Here is a 17,459-nt window from a genome sequence, read left to right as displayed (position 1 = left end):
GGGTGTGACACGAGTACCAGTATTTTGAAAAAGATCTTTTCTGGGGTGATGTGGCCAGGATTGAAAACCACAAATCTAGCCTATCTTTATGTAAAGAACTCTTACAACTCAACAACAAAAGGATAAAGAATTCAATTAGAAATGGGCAAAGGACTTAAGTAGATATTTCTCCAAAGAAGATATACAAATGGCCAATAAGTACAGGAAAAGTTGCTCAACATCACTAGTCATTTGACAGTCATTCTCATCAAAACCACAGTGAGATACCATTTCACACCTATAATCAACCAGGCAGATAAATAACAGTGTTGGTGACAATATGGAGACACTGGACCCCTCGTGCATAGCTGGTGGGAATGTAAAATGGTGCAACCACTGTGGCACGGTCTAGCAATTCCTAAAAATGTTAAACAGTTACCATATGACATAGCAATTCTACCCGTCTCTTTCTCTCTCTCTCTCACTCTCTCTCTCTCTCTCTCTATACACACACACACACACACACACACACACACACACACACACACACACACACACATACCCAAGAGAATTGAAAACATATGTTCACATAAAAACTTGTACATAAATGCTCATGGCAGCATTGCTCATAATAGTCAAAAAGTGGAAACAACCCAGATATCCCTCAATTGATGAATGGACAAATGAAATGTGGCACATCCATATAGGGGAATATTATTGAGCCATAGAAAGGAATGACGTACCAATACATACTACAACATGGAATAACCTTAAAAACATTATGCTAAGTCAAAGAAGCCACAAAAAGCCACATACTGTATGATTCCATTGATATGAAATCTACGGAGTAGCCAAATCCACACAGCCATGAAGTAGATTACTGGTTGGCAGGGGCTGGAGGGAAGGGGAAATAGAGGGTGATGTGTAAAAGGAACAGGGTTTCTTTTTGGGGTGATGAAAATTTTCTGGAATTAGATAGAGAGGATAGGTTGTACAGCTTTACGAATATACAATATTAAAAAACACTGCAGTATACATTTTAAAACTGAACTTTATGTTACGTGAATTACATCTTAAAAAAAAAAGATAGGGCTTCCCTGGTGGCGCAGTGGTTAAGAATCCGCCTGCCAATGCAGGGGACATGGGTTCGAGCCCTGGTCCAGGAAGATCCCACATGCCATGAAGCAACTAAGCCTGTGTGCCACAACTACTGAGCCTGGACTCTAGAGCCCGCGAGCCACAACTACTGAAGCCCGTGTGCCTAGAGCTTGCGCTCCGCAACAAGAGAAGCCACTGCAATGAGGAGCCCGTGCACCGCAATGATGAGTAGCGCCCCCTGGCCACAACTAGAGAAAGCCTGCGTGCAGCAATGAAGACCCAATGCAGCCTTAAAAAAAAAAAAAAAAAAAAAGATATATGTCTGCCATGGAGAATGGCTTGGAAGGGTCTATGAGTAGAAGCAGGGAACATGCTTAGAAAGTTGTGGCAACAACAATAAACAACAACTTAGTGGCCTACACAATAAAGGTTCTTTACTCATCAACGCTGTTGTCCATTGTGTGGCAGCTGTAGTTCTGCCTCATAGTGGCCCCTCTGGGATGCGAGATGGTGGGAGATGATGGTACTTGGGTCCTTGGTGGCAGCAGTGAAGATGGACAGAAGTGATGGATTAGGATAGGATTTGACAGTAGAGTATGCAGGACTAGCACAGAACTTCTCAGAGAATATTTCATTGATCTCATAATAAAATTGCCCTAAGACGGGCTTCATTCAATTGTTCAACTGATATTATTTATTGAGTGTGTACTATGTGCCAGGCACGTTTGCAGGTGCTGGGGATACAGCAGAGAATAATATACAACTCCGCTCCCTCCCTATTCTCATGGAGCTCACATTCGAATGGGGGGCAGCAGCTGTGACAGTGATTAGAAAGTGGATGGGAGGCACTACAGTAGTCATTATGGCTGAACATCGATTCCTGGTTCTTTCTCTCCTGGGCACATAGTAGGACTGCTCTTTCCTGCCCCACTGAACCCAGGCATGAAGAATTAACATGATAGGGCTGATGAAATATGAGTAGAAGTGACATGTGGCAGTCTGGAGTTGAAGCTTTAAAAGTCACTTGCCATACACTCTTTCCCGTTGCCACAAAAACTGTCCCAGAAGGTGCCCCACCAGCTGTGTCCTGGAGTGAGGATGCTATGGGCGGAAGCTACAATGGATCCTCTATGAACAAGTGCTATGATGAGTGAAGTCTCTGTTGTTTTAATCCACTGAGTTTTGTTGCTGTTGTTGTTACCACAGCAAAACCTAGCACACCCTGTTCTCTCTCACTGTTCACCCTCTGAGGGACATTACATCCAAACACGATCCTGGCTCATATTTTAGAAAAGTAAGCCCAGTAAGTCAAACGTAAGACCAAGAGTCTGCGGACATGCGTCATGGAGAAGACGACAACCCACCCTGTGTGCATTTAATTTTGCCCATCAGACTGCAGTCCTCGAGGGAGCCTGAGCACAGCACACAACAGGCCCCCCATAAATGCTGAAGGAGCACCGGGATGACACACCATTTCCAAAGAGGTGGGTTGGTTGGAATTCCCCCACAAAAAAGAGGGAATGCTTCTGTGGGTGCCACAGCCTGTGTTTCTGCCAACATGGACATGGGGGAAAATCATCAAAATTTAAAGGTAGTCTTTGCTCAAGAACTGGAATGGCTTTAGCAAGACACAAGTGGTCAGAAGAGGCCAGTACTGCAGACAGTTTTCCAGCTGTTCTGCTCCATGGCACTTGAAAATTCCTAGTAAACAGCCCACCCCCTGCAGAGCACCTGGACAGGTAGAGACCAGAGAATTTCTTGCCTCAGGGCTGTCCCCTGGTACAATGGCTCTGCATCTTTTGCTCTGTGTCCTGAGGGGCCTCCGGATCCCAAGTACCTCCTGAAGACACTAGGGAAGCCAGTAAGGAAGCTGAAATAAACTGCAGTCTCCCATGGACCTAAGATGCCTTCTGAGGCAAGATGTTCCAGAAACCTGGCTGTGGCTGGCAGAGCTGTCTGTCCATACATGGGGTCCACAATGCTGACTGCAGCTGGGACCCTTGCCAGAAGGAGGTTGTCTGCAGGCATCTTTAAAACATCTCTTTGGCATATCATTCCAATTAAATCTCATCTAGCATTCTCATTTTAATAACTTAATCTGGAACTTACACCTTGCCTCCTCTCCCAAAGGGGCTGAGGCAGCACAAAATAAAAGCCCAAACACAACAGGACAATTAAAAATAAAGACAAACAATCAGAAGGCGAGATAATCCTCCAGGAACCTGAGAAAAGATGGTTATTGTGGCTGAGTGTTGAATTTGGCTCCAACTTTCTGGCAGCCAAGGTTAAAAAGAAAACAGAGTGGCTTATTCAGTTATGATTGCTTGATTGAAGGAAGGAAGGAGATACAAGTTCATGGCGGGTGGTGGTGGGGAAGCACAGCCCATTTCCTGGCACTAAAGTCTGTGAGGATCTATCCTGTGGATCTTTATCTCAGGGGCATTAAGTCACAAACTGAACAATAGCCTTTTATAGAAGATGCTGAATCATTCTTCAATTGGCAGCTTTAGCCCCGTAATTGGGCCCTTGATAAAAGGTGAGGGTGTAATATTAAATTAAATTGCAGCTTGGCAAAGCCATTTCTTGGAGAAGCCGGCTTAATGGGCCCAGACAGATGGGTTGAATTCGGACATATGGAGGCATGGGGAGAGAGTTCTAGGTGGAGGGAACAATTTATTCAATAAATATTTACCGAGCACTTACTGTGAGCCAGACCCTGCCAGTGGGTGCTGGGGACACACGGATGGCCTTGGCCTCTGAGGAGGTCACAGACTAGGAGGGGCCAGGTGCACAGACAAATAATTACCACTGTTGTGACCAGATGAGGGGGCCAACAGGGTGAGGCGGGGGCCTAGACAAAGGCATCCAAGGCAGCCCACTGTTCCAAATGCTCCTGGAGAAGATGCTTCTGACTGACTCTTGAAGGTCAAGTAGGAATTTTTTACATGAAGACAGGGTATTGGGGTGGGAAGGAGGGTGTTCTGGGTAGAGGAGGACAGCAAATGCAGAGGCGTGGGGGGAGAGCGTGTGACATTTTGGAGACGTGCCATTAATAAGGGGAGCTGAGCACAGGGAGCGAGGGAGGGGCCGAGAGATGAGGCAGGGGAGGCAAATGAGGCCAGGTCACTGGGTCATCGAGGTCCCCTTGAACTGCTAAGGAGTGAGGGCTTCATCCTCTAGCTGATGGCGAGGATTTTTTTTTTTTTTACATCTTTATTGGAGTATAATTGCTTTACAATGGTGTGCTAGTCTGCTCCATAACAAAGTGAATCAGCTATACATATACATATGTTCCCATACCTCCTCCCTCTTGCGTCTCCCTCCCTATCCCACCCCTCCAGGCGGTCACAAAGCACCGAGCTGATCTCCCTGTGCTATGCGGCTGCTTCCCACTAGCTATCTACCTTACGTTTGGTAGTGTATATATGTCCATGCCTCTCTCTCGCTTTGTCACAGCTCACCCTTCCCCCTCCTCATATCCTCAAGTCCATTCTCTAGTAGGTCTGTGTCTTTATTCCTGTCTTACCCCTAGGTTCTTCATGACATTTTTTTAATGGCGAGGATTTTAAACAGCAGAATGGCATGGTCAGAACATCAGATGGTGTAGTCCTCTCCTGGGAGGAGTTAGTCAGGCTCACTGGGGTGGCTCTCAGCTAATGAACCCACCCGAAGTCCTTGCAGAGTCCCACTACCCTGTCTGGGGCGTGGTCTGCATCCGGGTGTGGCCTGAGGACGGCCATCCAGAACCCCATGGATGACTATGGATGAGAGACCTGTCCTACTGTTCAGGGCTGGTGGCGATGACCCATCACTTGGAATGTGACCTTGGCATCAAAGCCTTGGGCCACCAGGCTGCCCGTGTGCAGCCCAGAGAGCAGGGTTCACCTTGACCCTTAGCATGCCCCTCACCCTGGGCATTCTGTTGTCTCTTTTTTTCAAAATAAATAGTGTGAGATGGAGCTTGGACAAGCTTTATGAAGATACCAGACGTTCCTGAAAGTGTCTGCTTTAGGATTGGATTTTTTTCAGAGCAGCTGTAGAGGGAGGCAGAAGATAAGAGTTAAAATTATTTAAAACTCTATGTATTTGCCTCTTCCAATATCCATTTCCATAGAAACATAACTGAAATAAGATGCCAGTTTCAGAGCCAAGGGCGGTCCATGACTTCCAGATACCCCATTTGCTTCAAAAAGCATGGTCAAAGCATGGAATATGGAGGAAAGGCTGAAATCCTCCTCTGTCCCACACTGCCCTTTACTTGGTCACTGCCCAAATGGCCAGAAAGGCACAGAATCCAGAACGCAGGCGGTTCTTGAGGCGGGCTGTCAGGCAGCCGGTGTGGACAGCCTGCTGCCATTTCCGTAAGTGAACGTCACAGACGTACGGAGCTCCCGTGGGTGACCGACTTGCACGTGATTCTGTCTCTGCTGCCACCTGTCTGGGAAGCGGATGGGGGGAGGCTCAGGGAGCAGAGGCAGCCTCAGGATGCTGCCTCAGTGGCTGCCTGGGGCTCTCTGGGGGTTCAACATTGGTGGTCTTTAGTGCTGTCCGCCATCTCCTCTCCATTTCAAAACCATTTCAGAATGGTCAAGTGGAGGCGTAGGTGGTGGCCTGGTAGAGGAGAAAAGCTTGGGAAAAAGCAAAGAATCCTTCCACCTAGATTCGCAGGCTGTCTTCACACCATCAGTATGCACTGCTTTCACTTCAGGGGAAATTATCTCAAATTATTTTCCTTAAAAGCAAAAAAAACCCCACCAAAAACAAAAACCCACATGGGTGTGTGTGTATATGCACACACATACACAGTCTCAATTCTTGGTTTTCATCTTACTTGATCTAAAAGTAGCGTTTGACACGCTTCATCAAAACTTCCTCCTTGAGACATTTTCTTCATCTGGTTTCCTAGACACCAGACTCATCTGATTTTCTTTCTGTCTCTATGGTTTCTCCTTCTAGGTCTCCTTTGCTATTTCCCTTCTACCTCCCGGGTCTCCAAACATGGGAATAATTGAGGGTCTGTCCTTGGTCCCTTCTTGTCTCCATTTAAATGCCCCCCAGTGCTCTCTCCCAAGGCTTTGTGTCATCTATATGCTGACTGCATCCAACTTTCCATCTCCAGCCCACACCTCTCCCTGAACCCCACACCCGTATGTCCAATACCTATTCACCATCGCCACTAGTATTGTAGGTATACAAAAAAGGAGAGTTTTTCCCTTTTCCCAGGAATATAAATTGTATTTTAAAAACCTTTTTAACATACTTGGCAGATTTATCCACCCCTGCTACCTGTGAAATGCAGAAACAGCCATCTTCCCCTCAGACTCCGTAAAGCAGAGGAAGCAAGGTGCGATGCAGGAGTACTGAGGACGGGGCCAAGTCATTGGGTGGAGGGTGAGGGAGCCTGTCGGTCCTTGCCTTGGTCTGGAGCGTTCATCTCTGGAGACCCTCCTTCCTTCCTCAGATTCCTCCTGTGCGGGAACAGCTTTCTCTCCCTTGCTCCTGTCTGTGGGCAGCCCTCTCTCCTGGCTACCCGCTCTGTTACTGACCACTACATCAGAGTCCCCTGCCCTGGCTTCTCCTCTTGTTCCCATCACTGCTTAGTTACTCCTCGGGCTCCAGTCAGGACATCTTCACTCTGACTGTACCCACTCTCTGGGAGACCACACTCATCCCCACAGCTCCCATCCTCAATGTATTAACTGCCCCTCCCCCAAATCTCTATCTACTGGACAAACTGCTCCCTTGTGCTCTAGGACCCTGCATCCAATCTTCTTTCTGTCCAGAAATGAACCCCTCACATGCCCTCCAAAACCCACTCCTCATTCTGCACCTGACCTCGGTGATGAGGTTCGCCATCCACCACCCACTCAGAAATCCGGGCATTGCCCTTGCTGCCTCCCTGCCCTCCTTCCCCCTTAGAGTCAATTAATCACCAAGCCTTGTCACGTCTGCTTCCTTATTATCTCTCCAATCCACCCACTTCTCTCTGTTCCCACTGCAACTGTCCTGCTTTAGGTTGCCATCGGCTCCTGCCTGGATTACTGCAGAAACCATCTCTGAGCCACTGCTGGGCCTTCAGCCTCACCCCTTCATCTGTTCTCACCCTGCCGCCAGGTCAAATCTGATCATGTCACTCCCTGATTAAATGTCTTTCATTTTGAATTTTAAACTCTTCTGCTTAGCACACAAGGTCCCTAATGACCCAGGCTCTGCCTGTGTCATCATTTGTCCTTCCTGTCACCTCCCCAAAGGCACCCTCAGCTTTGGACAGCAGAACCACTTTGTATATATTTTTAAACCATTTAGGAAAAAAAAAAAGATATACTAACATCACATTTAATGTTGAGAAGCTAGGTGCTTTCCCTCTGAGATCAGAAACTAGGCAAGGGTGTTCTCTCTCACCACTCCTATTCAACATTGTACTGGGAGTGCTAGCGAATACAAAAATAAGACAAGAAAGGAAATAAAATGCATATGGATTGGGAAGGAAAAAACAAAATTGTCCTTTTGTCAATGACATGACTGTCTATGTAGAAAGTCCCAAAGAATCAACAAAAACCCTCCTGGAACTAGCAAGCAATTATAACAAGGTTGTAGGATTCAAAAGACTTTTGCAAAAACAAACACAAAAACAAAAACACAACACCATTTATATTAGCACCAAAAACAAAATAAAATACTTAGGTGTAAATCTAACAAAATATATATAAAATCTATATGAGGAAATCTACAAAGCTCTGATGAAAGAAATCAAAGTAGACTGAATCACACAACAATGTAAAGCAATTATACTCCAATAAAGATGTTAAAAAAAACAAAAACAAACAAAGTAGATTGAATCAAAGTAGATTCCATGTTCATGAATAGAAAGACACAATATTGTTAAGATGTCAATTTTCTCCAACTTCATCTACAGAATCAATGCAATCCTAATCAAAATCCCAGCAAGTTACTTTGTGGATATTAACAAACTGATTCTAAAGTTTATATGGAGACTTTTTATAAAAGACCCAGAATAGCCAACACTATATTGAAGAATAAAAGTCAGAGAACTGATATTATTCAACTTATTTGACTTCAAGGCTTACCATAAAACTATGAATCAAGACAGTGTGGGATTAGTGAAAGAACAGACAAATAGGTCAGTGAAACAGAATCTAAGTCCGGAAATAGACCCACACTAATACAGTCAACTCATCTATGACAAAGACACAAACGCAATCCAGTGGGGAAAGGACAGTATTTTCAACAAATGGTGCTGGAACAACTAGACATTTACATGCATAAAAATGAATCTAGACAGTGACCTTGCACCTTTTACAAAAATTAACTCAAACTTGATCATAGACCTAAATGTAAAACACAAAGCTATAAAACTTCTGGAAGATAACAGGAGAAAATCTAGGTGACCATGGGTTTGGCAATGAGTTTTCAGATCACAACACCAAAAACATGGTCCATGAAATAAAAAATTGTTAACTTGGACTACATTAAAGTAAAAAATTTCTGCTCTGCTAAAGACAATGTTAAGGGAATGAAAAGACAAGATACAGACTCAGAGAAATTATTTGCAAAATATATATATGATAAAGTTCTTGTATCCAAAATATACCAAGAGGGAATTCCCTGGCGGTCCAGTGGTTAGGACTTGGTGCTCTCACTGCTCTGGCCCTGGGTTCAATCCCTGGTTGGGGAACTAAGATCCCACAAGCTGTGCGGTGCGGCCAAAAACAACCACCACAAACAAACAAAATAGACAAAGAATTCTTAAAACTCAACAATAAGAAGACAATCTAATGAAAAAGTGGGTAAAAGATCTGAACATATACCTCACCAAAGAAGAAATACGTGTGGCAAATACTGTAAGTATATGAAAGGATGTTCCACATCATATGTCATTAGGAAATTGTACATTAAAACAACGTGGTACTACCACACACTCATTAGAATGGCTAAAATCCAAAATACCGACAACACCAAATGATGACGAGGATGGAGCAACAGACACTCCCCTTCATTGCTGATGGGAATGCAAAATGGTACAGCCAGTTTGCAAGACAGTTTGGCAAAACTAAACATACTCGTAGAATATGATCCAGCAATCCTGATTCTAGGTATTTACCCAAATTAGTTGAAAACTTACGTCCACATAAAACCCTACACAAAAATGCTTATAGCAGCTTTATTAATAATTACCCAAACTTGGAAGCAACCAAGATGTCCTTCAGTGGGCAAATAAACTGTGATGCATCCATACAATAGAATATTATTCATTGATAAGAAGAAATGAGCTATCAAGTCATGAAAAGACATGGAGGAATCTTAAATGCATATTGTTAAGTCAAAGAAGCCAGTCTAAAAAGGCTACATGGTGTATGATTCCAACTATATGACATTCTGGAAAAGGCAAAGCTATGTAGACAGTAAAAGGTCAGTGGCTGCCAGGGGTTGGTGAGCATAGAGGATATTTCAGACAGTGAAACTCTTCTGTATGACACTGTAATGGTAGATACATAATTTTATGCATTGGGCAAAAGCTATAGAATGTACAACACAAAGAGTGAATTCTATGTAAACTATGGATTCTAGCGAATAACAATGTGTCAGTATTGGTTCATCAATTGTAACAAACATACCACATAATGCAAGATGTTAATAATGGGGGAAACTATGGGGTGTGGGGTGGGACATATATGGGAACTCTCTATGCTTTCTATTAAATTTTTCTGTAAACCTAAAACTGGTCTAAGAAATAAAGTCTATTAATTAAGCATAAAAACTCCTTTAAAATGATAAACATCATGTATTTAGAACAGTGTCTAGCACATGACAAGTGCTATATAAATATTTATTATGTACAAATGAATAAATGTGGAGCCAGGATGCCTCCAGTCGGACTCCAGAATCAGAGTTTCATTCCCTGGACACTTGCACTGAGAGAATCTCTTCCACGAGTTATTCTGGAACTCTTCTGTTATTCTCAAACCCTTCATCTTGTTTATTTACTTCCAGCTGCTATCAGAATCTGTGCAATCTAAAGTGACTGTGCTTATTTGCATGTTTACCGTCTGCCCCCCACTAGCTGGTGGGCCCCATGAGCTCAAGGTGTCGCGCTGTTGTGCTCACCTCTGTCTCCCCAGCGAGGTGAGGTCTCCCAGCATGCGGCAGTGCTGGGCTGGGTGGTGCGGGAGAGTGATCTATGTGGCCCAGGAGGGGTGGGTGGGGCAGAAATGCACTCAGCAGGGGTGAACAGCATGCTAAGTGTCCTGACAGGGGATGCCTAGATGCTGGGGACCGGAGTGGGGAAGAGCAGGCGCTTAAATCTGGTGGAGCTCAGGAACACATTGGCTAATACAGGGGGGCCTGGAACTGAAGTTCATTTACTTGTCAGAGAAGGTTCTGGAAGCGGGGACAGCATGGGCAAAGGCTTGAAAGTGCAACACAGAGCAAGGCCTGTGACTGGCATCCTGAGGTGTTTAGAGTGTCCAGAACGACCAAAGGCATCCGAGGTAGGTGTGGTCTGAGGGGAGGAGAGAACAGACCACAGAGATCTTTGATCACCTATCCCCCAAGCATAAACTTTCTCTCTCACTGGGGGTTCTGGAGCAAACAGCCCCTTGAGGAGAACTTAGGACCCCTTAGTCCCTGGGCACACTGTTCAACCATCATGCTGAGTCTCACAGAGGAGGGTCTGAGGGAAATCAACTGATAGTTTAGCGATGTTTGGTGGAAAATGACAATAAACCGACAGGGCTGTGGGTCGACAAATCAAAGGTTCTGCTACCATGGCAACAGAATGACAGGGCAACCCTAAAATTAGAGGAGAAACGAGGATCAGGCCAGGAAATGTTTAGAGAGAAATCTCCACAGATACTTGGAGGGAAACACAGAGACAAGGTGTGGGGAACTCGAGCCAGGGATGTGGCTCTCCTCCAGCCACCCCCCTTCAAAAGTCTAGATGCCGCGGGCAGGACCCCCTTCCTTCCCAGGCTCAGTTTCCTCATCTACACAGAGAAGCACTTCCGTGGCACCCAGCTGCTCCTCAGTTTGAAAACCATTCCCTGGAAGGTCTGGAATGGGCTTGCGTTGTATGTGCGGAGCCATGGAGAGCAGCAGTACTTACTACAGAGAGCAAGGAAGAAAGGTAATGTGGGTGGTAGCAAACTGTCCCTCATACTTATGGTCTGCACAAGGTCTACCTCCTGTAAACGGTCCAGGAGGACAGGCTTCCTGGATTTATTTCCAGAGTCGCCGACTCTAGCCCTGCAGCCTCTCCCACCACAGCCAGATCCCAGGGGATCCTGTGCACGCTCCGCCCCCACCTTAACCTTGAGCGGAGGTGACAGTGCCCTGCCTCGCCGGCTGCCACTGGGCTCAGCATCAACCCAGCGGGGTCTGCTCTCTGCCCATCTGCCCCAGCTCCAGGTCCTCCCGTGGGCTCCGCCTGACTTGCCTTTTCTCCTTCCCTGATATCCTGGGCGCTCAGTCTGCCTGTTACCTATTTTTAGGCTTCGTCTGCAAAATGTGAAAACACTTCTTTGCCCAACCCACTTCACAGACCAGTGACCAAGGGTCTGTGGATACACCTGAAAACTATGAAGTGCTGTTGTGTATTGAAAGGCAGGGTGGGGGAGTGGGGGAGACGATAGTTGGTGGTGTTGCCACTAACCTGCTAGGTGACCTTGGGTGCCTTATATAATCTCTCTGGGTTTCTGTTTCCTCATCATTAACATAGAGTTCAGGGTAGCACCTATTCCACAGAGTTATTGTGAGGATTCAGTGAATTAACACACACATCTAGCTACCAGCATCACCACTGTTATTACTGTTATTAGCATTATTGCTGTGATTATCATCACCCCAGGCTCTCCCTAGCCAGGGGGCCCGGTTAGCCAGTAACAGCCCTTCCTCCTGTTGATAGCCTGTCTGGATTTCCAAATCCTGGTGGTGGGTGGTGAATTCCCCTGGGATGGAGTTGGGGGCAGGTCTGCTCCTTCGCCAACTGTGCAGATGAGTGATGACCAGATGTCACCTCCCCTCTAGCCACAGCCCGTCTGTGCGAGTGACTTCAGCTGAGCTCCTGCCCCCTTGGCCCATGGGCACAGCCAGCGCAGGTCTGTCCTCTGCCAGGTCTGATTGTGCCTGTCTGGAGTCCCGCTTCCTCCCCGGATGGACACGTAAGGCAGTGAGATGGAGGCGCACAGCCTTAAATCCTTCCCCTAAATCTGCGCTGTCAGGAAACGGCGTTCTCTGCCACTGCTCCAACTGCATAACTTCTTACCGGGCGGAGCGAACCCTCTGCCTGTCTCCAGACAAACGAGGCCCGGCATCTTATTTGCTAGAAAACCCTTCTTGTCCAGAAGGATAAAAACCTCTGTCTTCAATGCATAAAATGACTGTTTCCAGTTTAGTTTTATTGATAAAATTCACACTAAATCCCACAAAAAGATTTCCCTAATAGTGCAGTGAGAGAACTGGAGGAAACTTCAGTTTTCTCAATAGAATCTGCTACACTGTAGGGAAATTGTACTGTACAGCCACTGCCGTTCAGCTGGCTCTTTCCGACAAAGGCATGTTTAACACTTCTAGGAGAAAGTCGACAAAACTACAACTTCTCTAATCTTGAACTTTTCTAACTGGAGCACCCTAGGAAGACCAGTGTGAGTTAAGAGCAAGGCCCAACGCAAGACTACTAAAATATATATTTAACGGTACTTTTATGTAAGGTTCTTCTTTTTGGCAACACATCACTTTGAAGATCCTCTAGTAACTGGAGGAGCTATCAGAGTGTTTATTCCCTACGAGCACTCCTTAGGGAACTCACTTTAAAGGAGAGATTAAAAATGCAATGTAATATCTAGGCTGATGGATCATATAAATGGGGGCTTCTACAATGTGTAGAGAATATACTGGTTTAAACGACCCAACATTTCCCCTCAATTCTGCATATATTAATACACCTAGACAAATTCTTTCACCATTTTTTTCCAGGAGTGAAGACCTTATATTTGGCCCTCCTGAAATAATATATATCTCAAATGGAAGGAAACGGAAATAATGAGACGTTCCTGATAGGGAATGTGGACCCACGTGGACCTATGATGATTTCCCCGTAACCACCTCAATTTCTTCTCAAGAAGCGTACCTGGGGCAGTAGAGGAGATGTGCTGCCTTGCCGTCCCCGGGCGGGGTGGGCTGGGAGCAGCATAGGCCTCCATCCTGCTGGTGCCAGGTGCTTACCTCCATGCTGTACCTCTCCACCGTCCTTCTCAGGGGGTCCACAGCCTGCCAGCAAATCAGGATGCACAGGTCAATCAGCAGCATGCCCCCAACGATCACTAGCAGTTTCTGGTCCTTGATGATCTGCAGAGAGGGCAGGGGCAGAAGGGACATGAGAGGGCCTCCCAAACAGCAGCCGAGGCGCCAGGTCAGGTGGGTGACTGAATGGCGTCACCCCCAGGTTGAAAATTTCCTCAGACTCCCCATCGCCCACAGGATAAATCCAGCCAAGCTCCTTTGCTTGGCATTCAAGGCCTTTCATGAGCTTGGCTTGTCCATGCCCCAAACACACACATATACTTAGTTAAATTTGAGGACTCCCAGGTTCTGGCCCTGCTGTGATTTTCACCCCAGGCCTTTGTGGGTGCTGGCTCTTTTGTCTGGAACACTCTTCTTTCTATGTGGCAAATAATCCTTAGAGACCCAGATTCATTTCGCCTCCTCCACGAAGCCTCCCTAACTCCCACAGCAGAACTAATTACTCCCATAGCACTCTGTTCCCAGACTTAATCATACTTAATAAGTTCAATACTTATACTTATGAATAGTAATAGTCATAACTACAAGAAGGAGAATAAATACAAATGCTAACATTTAGTGAACACTTACACTGTGCCTACCTCTAGGTTGATTGTTTTACATACAGCATCTCATACAAAGGCAAATACTATTATTATTCCCAATTTTCAGATGAAGAAACTGAGGCTAGTGCTGGGGGCCAAGTAACTTGCTCAGTGGAATATAGATACTAGGAGGTGAAGCCTAGATTCGAACCAAGCTCCTCCTCTCTCCAGAGTGCACACCCTCAAACATTTACAGCACCTACCAGGCTCTACAGTGACCAGATGCTATATTAAGTTGTATACACATCTGCCCTCCTCAGTAAACTGGGGAACCCCTGACAAAAGGGAAGCCTGTTTTATTTATTTGTTTGCCCTCAGCACCTAGCAGGGCCTGGCATGCAGTCGATACTTAGAAGTTTGCCTGGTTGAATTGAGATGAAGGAATATATAAAGAAGAAATATAATTCCCATCCCACTTTGCAGCTTGGGGTATCTTTATTACACTGTGAAGGTCCCACTCCACTTTATGTCCGTTTGATGGGGACTGGCCTGGGGACAAATGCTGTCTGGGGCAAAGCTAACCTGTATTTCACTCATTGCACGTTTATGTGTCCTCACCCCCCACCCCAATGCCAAACAAAAGCTAATGTGATGAAGTAGTTCTAGAAAAGACTATAGAAAAATAAACAAAACTGAAGCAGAAGCTTAAGAAATATCGCCAGGTCTGGCTTTTAATGATTAAAGCCATCCTTAAAGGAGAAATAGAAACTCAAGAGACTTCTCTGTGGCCAAACTGTGAAAAGAACAAGAAAGTACTGCTGAGTTACTGCCAAAGAGATCAAATCCACCAAGACCACTTTACCTGGGGGTGGGGCACTGGCAAAGCCCCCTCTGAGATTTTTCAGAAGCATTCAGTGAACTGCTGATAGCTTGTAGAAACCTGGTTTAACCCCTGCCCTCAGGGGAACCAGGCAGCTCCCTGTTAGCCTTGAGAAATTGGGCCACAGGGAAGAAATGCCTGAGGAGCTGAGGACTTAGTGGACAGGCTGGGAGGGCCCTCCCTGCTTAATGCTCACCCAGGGCTGTTTGAGCCCCAGGCATTTGCACACACTACACCTGACCCCTGGAAGTTCCTTCCCCCACCTTTCTGCTGGTGCCCTCCTACCCTGATTTCAAGATTGAGCCTGAGCAGCTGCCCCTCTGTGAATCCGGGTATGCCCTGCATGGGGTCCATGCTGCAACTGTGTTCCTATCAGAACCAAGGCAGTGACCATCCAGTCTCCCCTCTGTGCCCTGGTGCCTTGTGCTGGCTCTCAAACTTTCTTGAGGAACTTGTGGAGAATGAATGAATGAGCTCTCAGGAAAAGGCCAGGGGAAAGTGGTGCTGTTGAGCAAGTTCAAGGTCACTGTCTCCTGCCTAGGGCTCAGGTTCTACTTCCTATAAGGCACCACCTGCCGCAGGTTCCGATCCTTTCCCAGGCATTTGTAGGTGCTGGTTCTTTCGTCTGAAACACCCTGTTCTTTCTGTGAGAGGCTCTGTGTGGCTGGGTGTGCATGGGGTCGGTTGGGGGTGGCTGGAAACAGGGCTGGCTGGAGAGAGAGAGCCTGCATGACATGTGATGGGGCCTCATGGGGGCCACTGGAGGTTTAAGCGTCTTTAAGCATCAGCATGATGGGGAGCTCTCTGCAGCATTAAGGGGTGAACCTGAGGCGGGATCCTGCAGTAGGAGGCCAGTTAGGAGCTGGGGCCATTGTCCTGATGAGGAAGGATGAGGCCTGATCCAGAGCAGTGACTACCAGATGGACAGGAGGATGCAGATGCCACAAGCACCGGGCAGGCAGAGTTGCGGGCCTCAGCCTCTCAGTCCTCTCCCCCTCCCCAAACTTCCCCAACCAGCAAGTGCCAGCACCTCCAGGTCCCTCCCTCTCTGCCAAGTCTTTTCCATGAGACAAGGGGTACTACTGTCCCCACAGTCTAACTCCCAGGAGGCAGTGGACTTGAACTTGCTCAGCAGTACCACTTTCTCCTGGCCTCTTCCTGAGAGCTCATGCATACAGGAGTACGGACCACCTCACACTCCAGCACACCACACCTCAGGTCTGTTGGGACTGCACAGTCTACACTGGACAAGAAGTAGTACATTGAAGGGTAGGGCTGAGAAACATGGGTTGGGGCCACCCTCAGTGAGCCCCTACAGGGGAGAGACCTCCCTTCTGAGTGGACGCTGCACCTCTCCTGCTGCTGCCTGAATAGGGAAGGCACGCATGCAGCACAGAAGATGAGCATCAGAATTTCTCTCTGGTAAACACGAGAGTCAAGTCCTCCCAACTTTAAGGCTCACGTATGAAGTGTGAGGTAGCAGAGTGGCAGTGGAGAGACAGGACCTGGGATTATGTGGACCATCCCTCGTGACCTGGCGTGACCCTAACAAATCACTTCCTCTCTCATTCCGCATTTCTGATCTGTAACATGGCAAGGAGTGGGGAGGTTCACGTAATATCTCTAAGTATGGTGCAAAAGAAGAACACCGTTTTGGATCTATAAGACCTCATTCTAATCCCAGCTCTTGTGAAATGTTATCTTGATCAAGCTGTATGACTCTGTTAGGCTTATTTCCTCCTCTAAAAGTGCGACTGGTGAGCTCTAAGCTGCAGAGTTGGTATAAGAGTCAAATGAGATGATGTATGGAAAGCACCCAGCACAACATCTGGCTCAGAGAAGATGCTCAACAAATGGGCTGTGTAGCTACCATTACTTGGGTTTTGAGAATGCATGGCTCTGTGTTTATGTGGAGGACAGTGACATCTAGGGGCAAAGTGTGATACTGCACCTCAGCTCTGCTAGACTCAGGGCTAATCATCACACAGGCCCAAGGTGGGAAGATCCTGAGAGTAACAGGAGAGGACATGTCTAATTTCCTTTTGGTACCATTTCCAAAGCCTGGCACTTGACCACTGTTTGTGACTAAATGGATTTAGTCTAAGTAGTTATGGATCACGTTTGATTTATTAATCACAGGAACATTTACTGAGTGCCTACTCTGAATCAGGTTCTTTTCTAGGCACTAGGGCTGCAGCAGTGAGCAAAACATGAATATCCTACATTCATAGAGCATGCATGATAGGGGAGACTAATAATGAATAATTATACAAATACCCCATACGTATACACAATACAATGCTAAAGAGAGGTGACAAAAATAATCTTTTAAAAAAGATCTAACAGTTTAAATTTAAAAAATAGCACTGACCTAACCCTACAAAGTCTGAGCACCATAGAATACTAGAATTAGGCAAGCCCATGTCTCTAGTCTCACCTCAGCTTCCCTGACTTCCTTTCTTATTTTTCAGCTTTCTCTTCAAAGGCTGCACAAACTTTCCTCGGTTATGTCAGTGCACACTGATGCCATGAAACTGAGTTCTCTCTCTGAGGCTAGGAGGTTACTTGTGCTCCATTCTCACTGAGTGAGAGATGACAGTGAAGGCACCCAGGAACGATTAAGCACCCAGTTCTGGCATCAGATCTGAGTTTGAATCTTT

The 17,459-nt window shown here is 46.3% G+C and overlaps 1 protein-coding gene across 1 annotated transcript in view; it reads right to left on the bottom strand.

The window, feature by feature from the left end:
- GABBR2 (gamma-aminobutyric acid type B receptor subunit 2) overlaps window positions 1-17,459 on the bottom strand; it is a gene marked incomplete at both ends in the record, with an annotated part of 366,596 nt that overhangs the window by 40,608 nt on the left and 308,529 nt on the right. Inside the window, one exon of the mRNA XM_082842255.1 lies at window positions 13,318-13,440. Coding sequence (XP_082698381.1) covers window positions 13,318-13,440 — 123 coding nt within the window. The remainder of the gene's footprint in view (window positions 1-13,317; window positions 13,441-17,459) is intronic.

This window comes from Leucopleurus acutus, assembly GCF_964270905.1.
Source record: "Leucopleurus acutus genome assembly, chromosome: 7".
Taxonomy (NCBI): Eukaryota; Metazoa; Chordata; class Mammalia; order Artiodactyla; family Delphinidae; genus Leucopleurus; species Leucopleurus acutus.
Note: the sequence above shows the minus strand (reverse complement) of the source record. Positions and strands in the feature narration are given on the sequence as shown.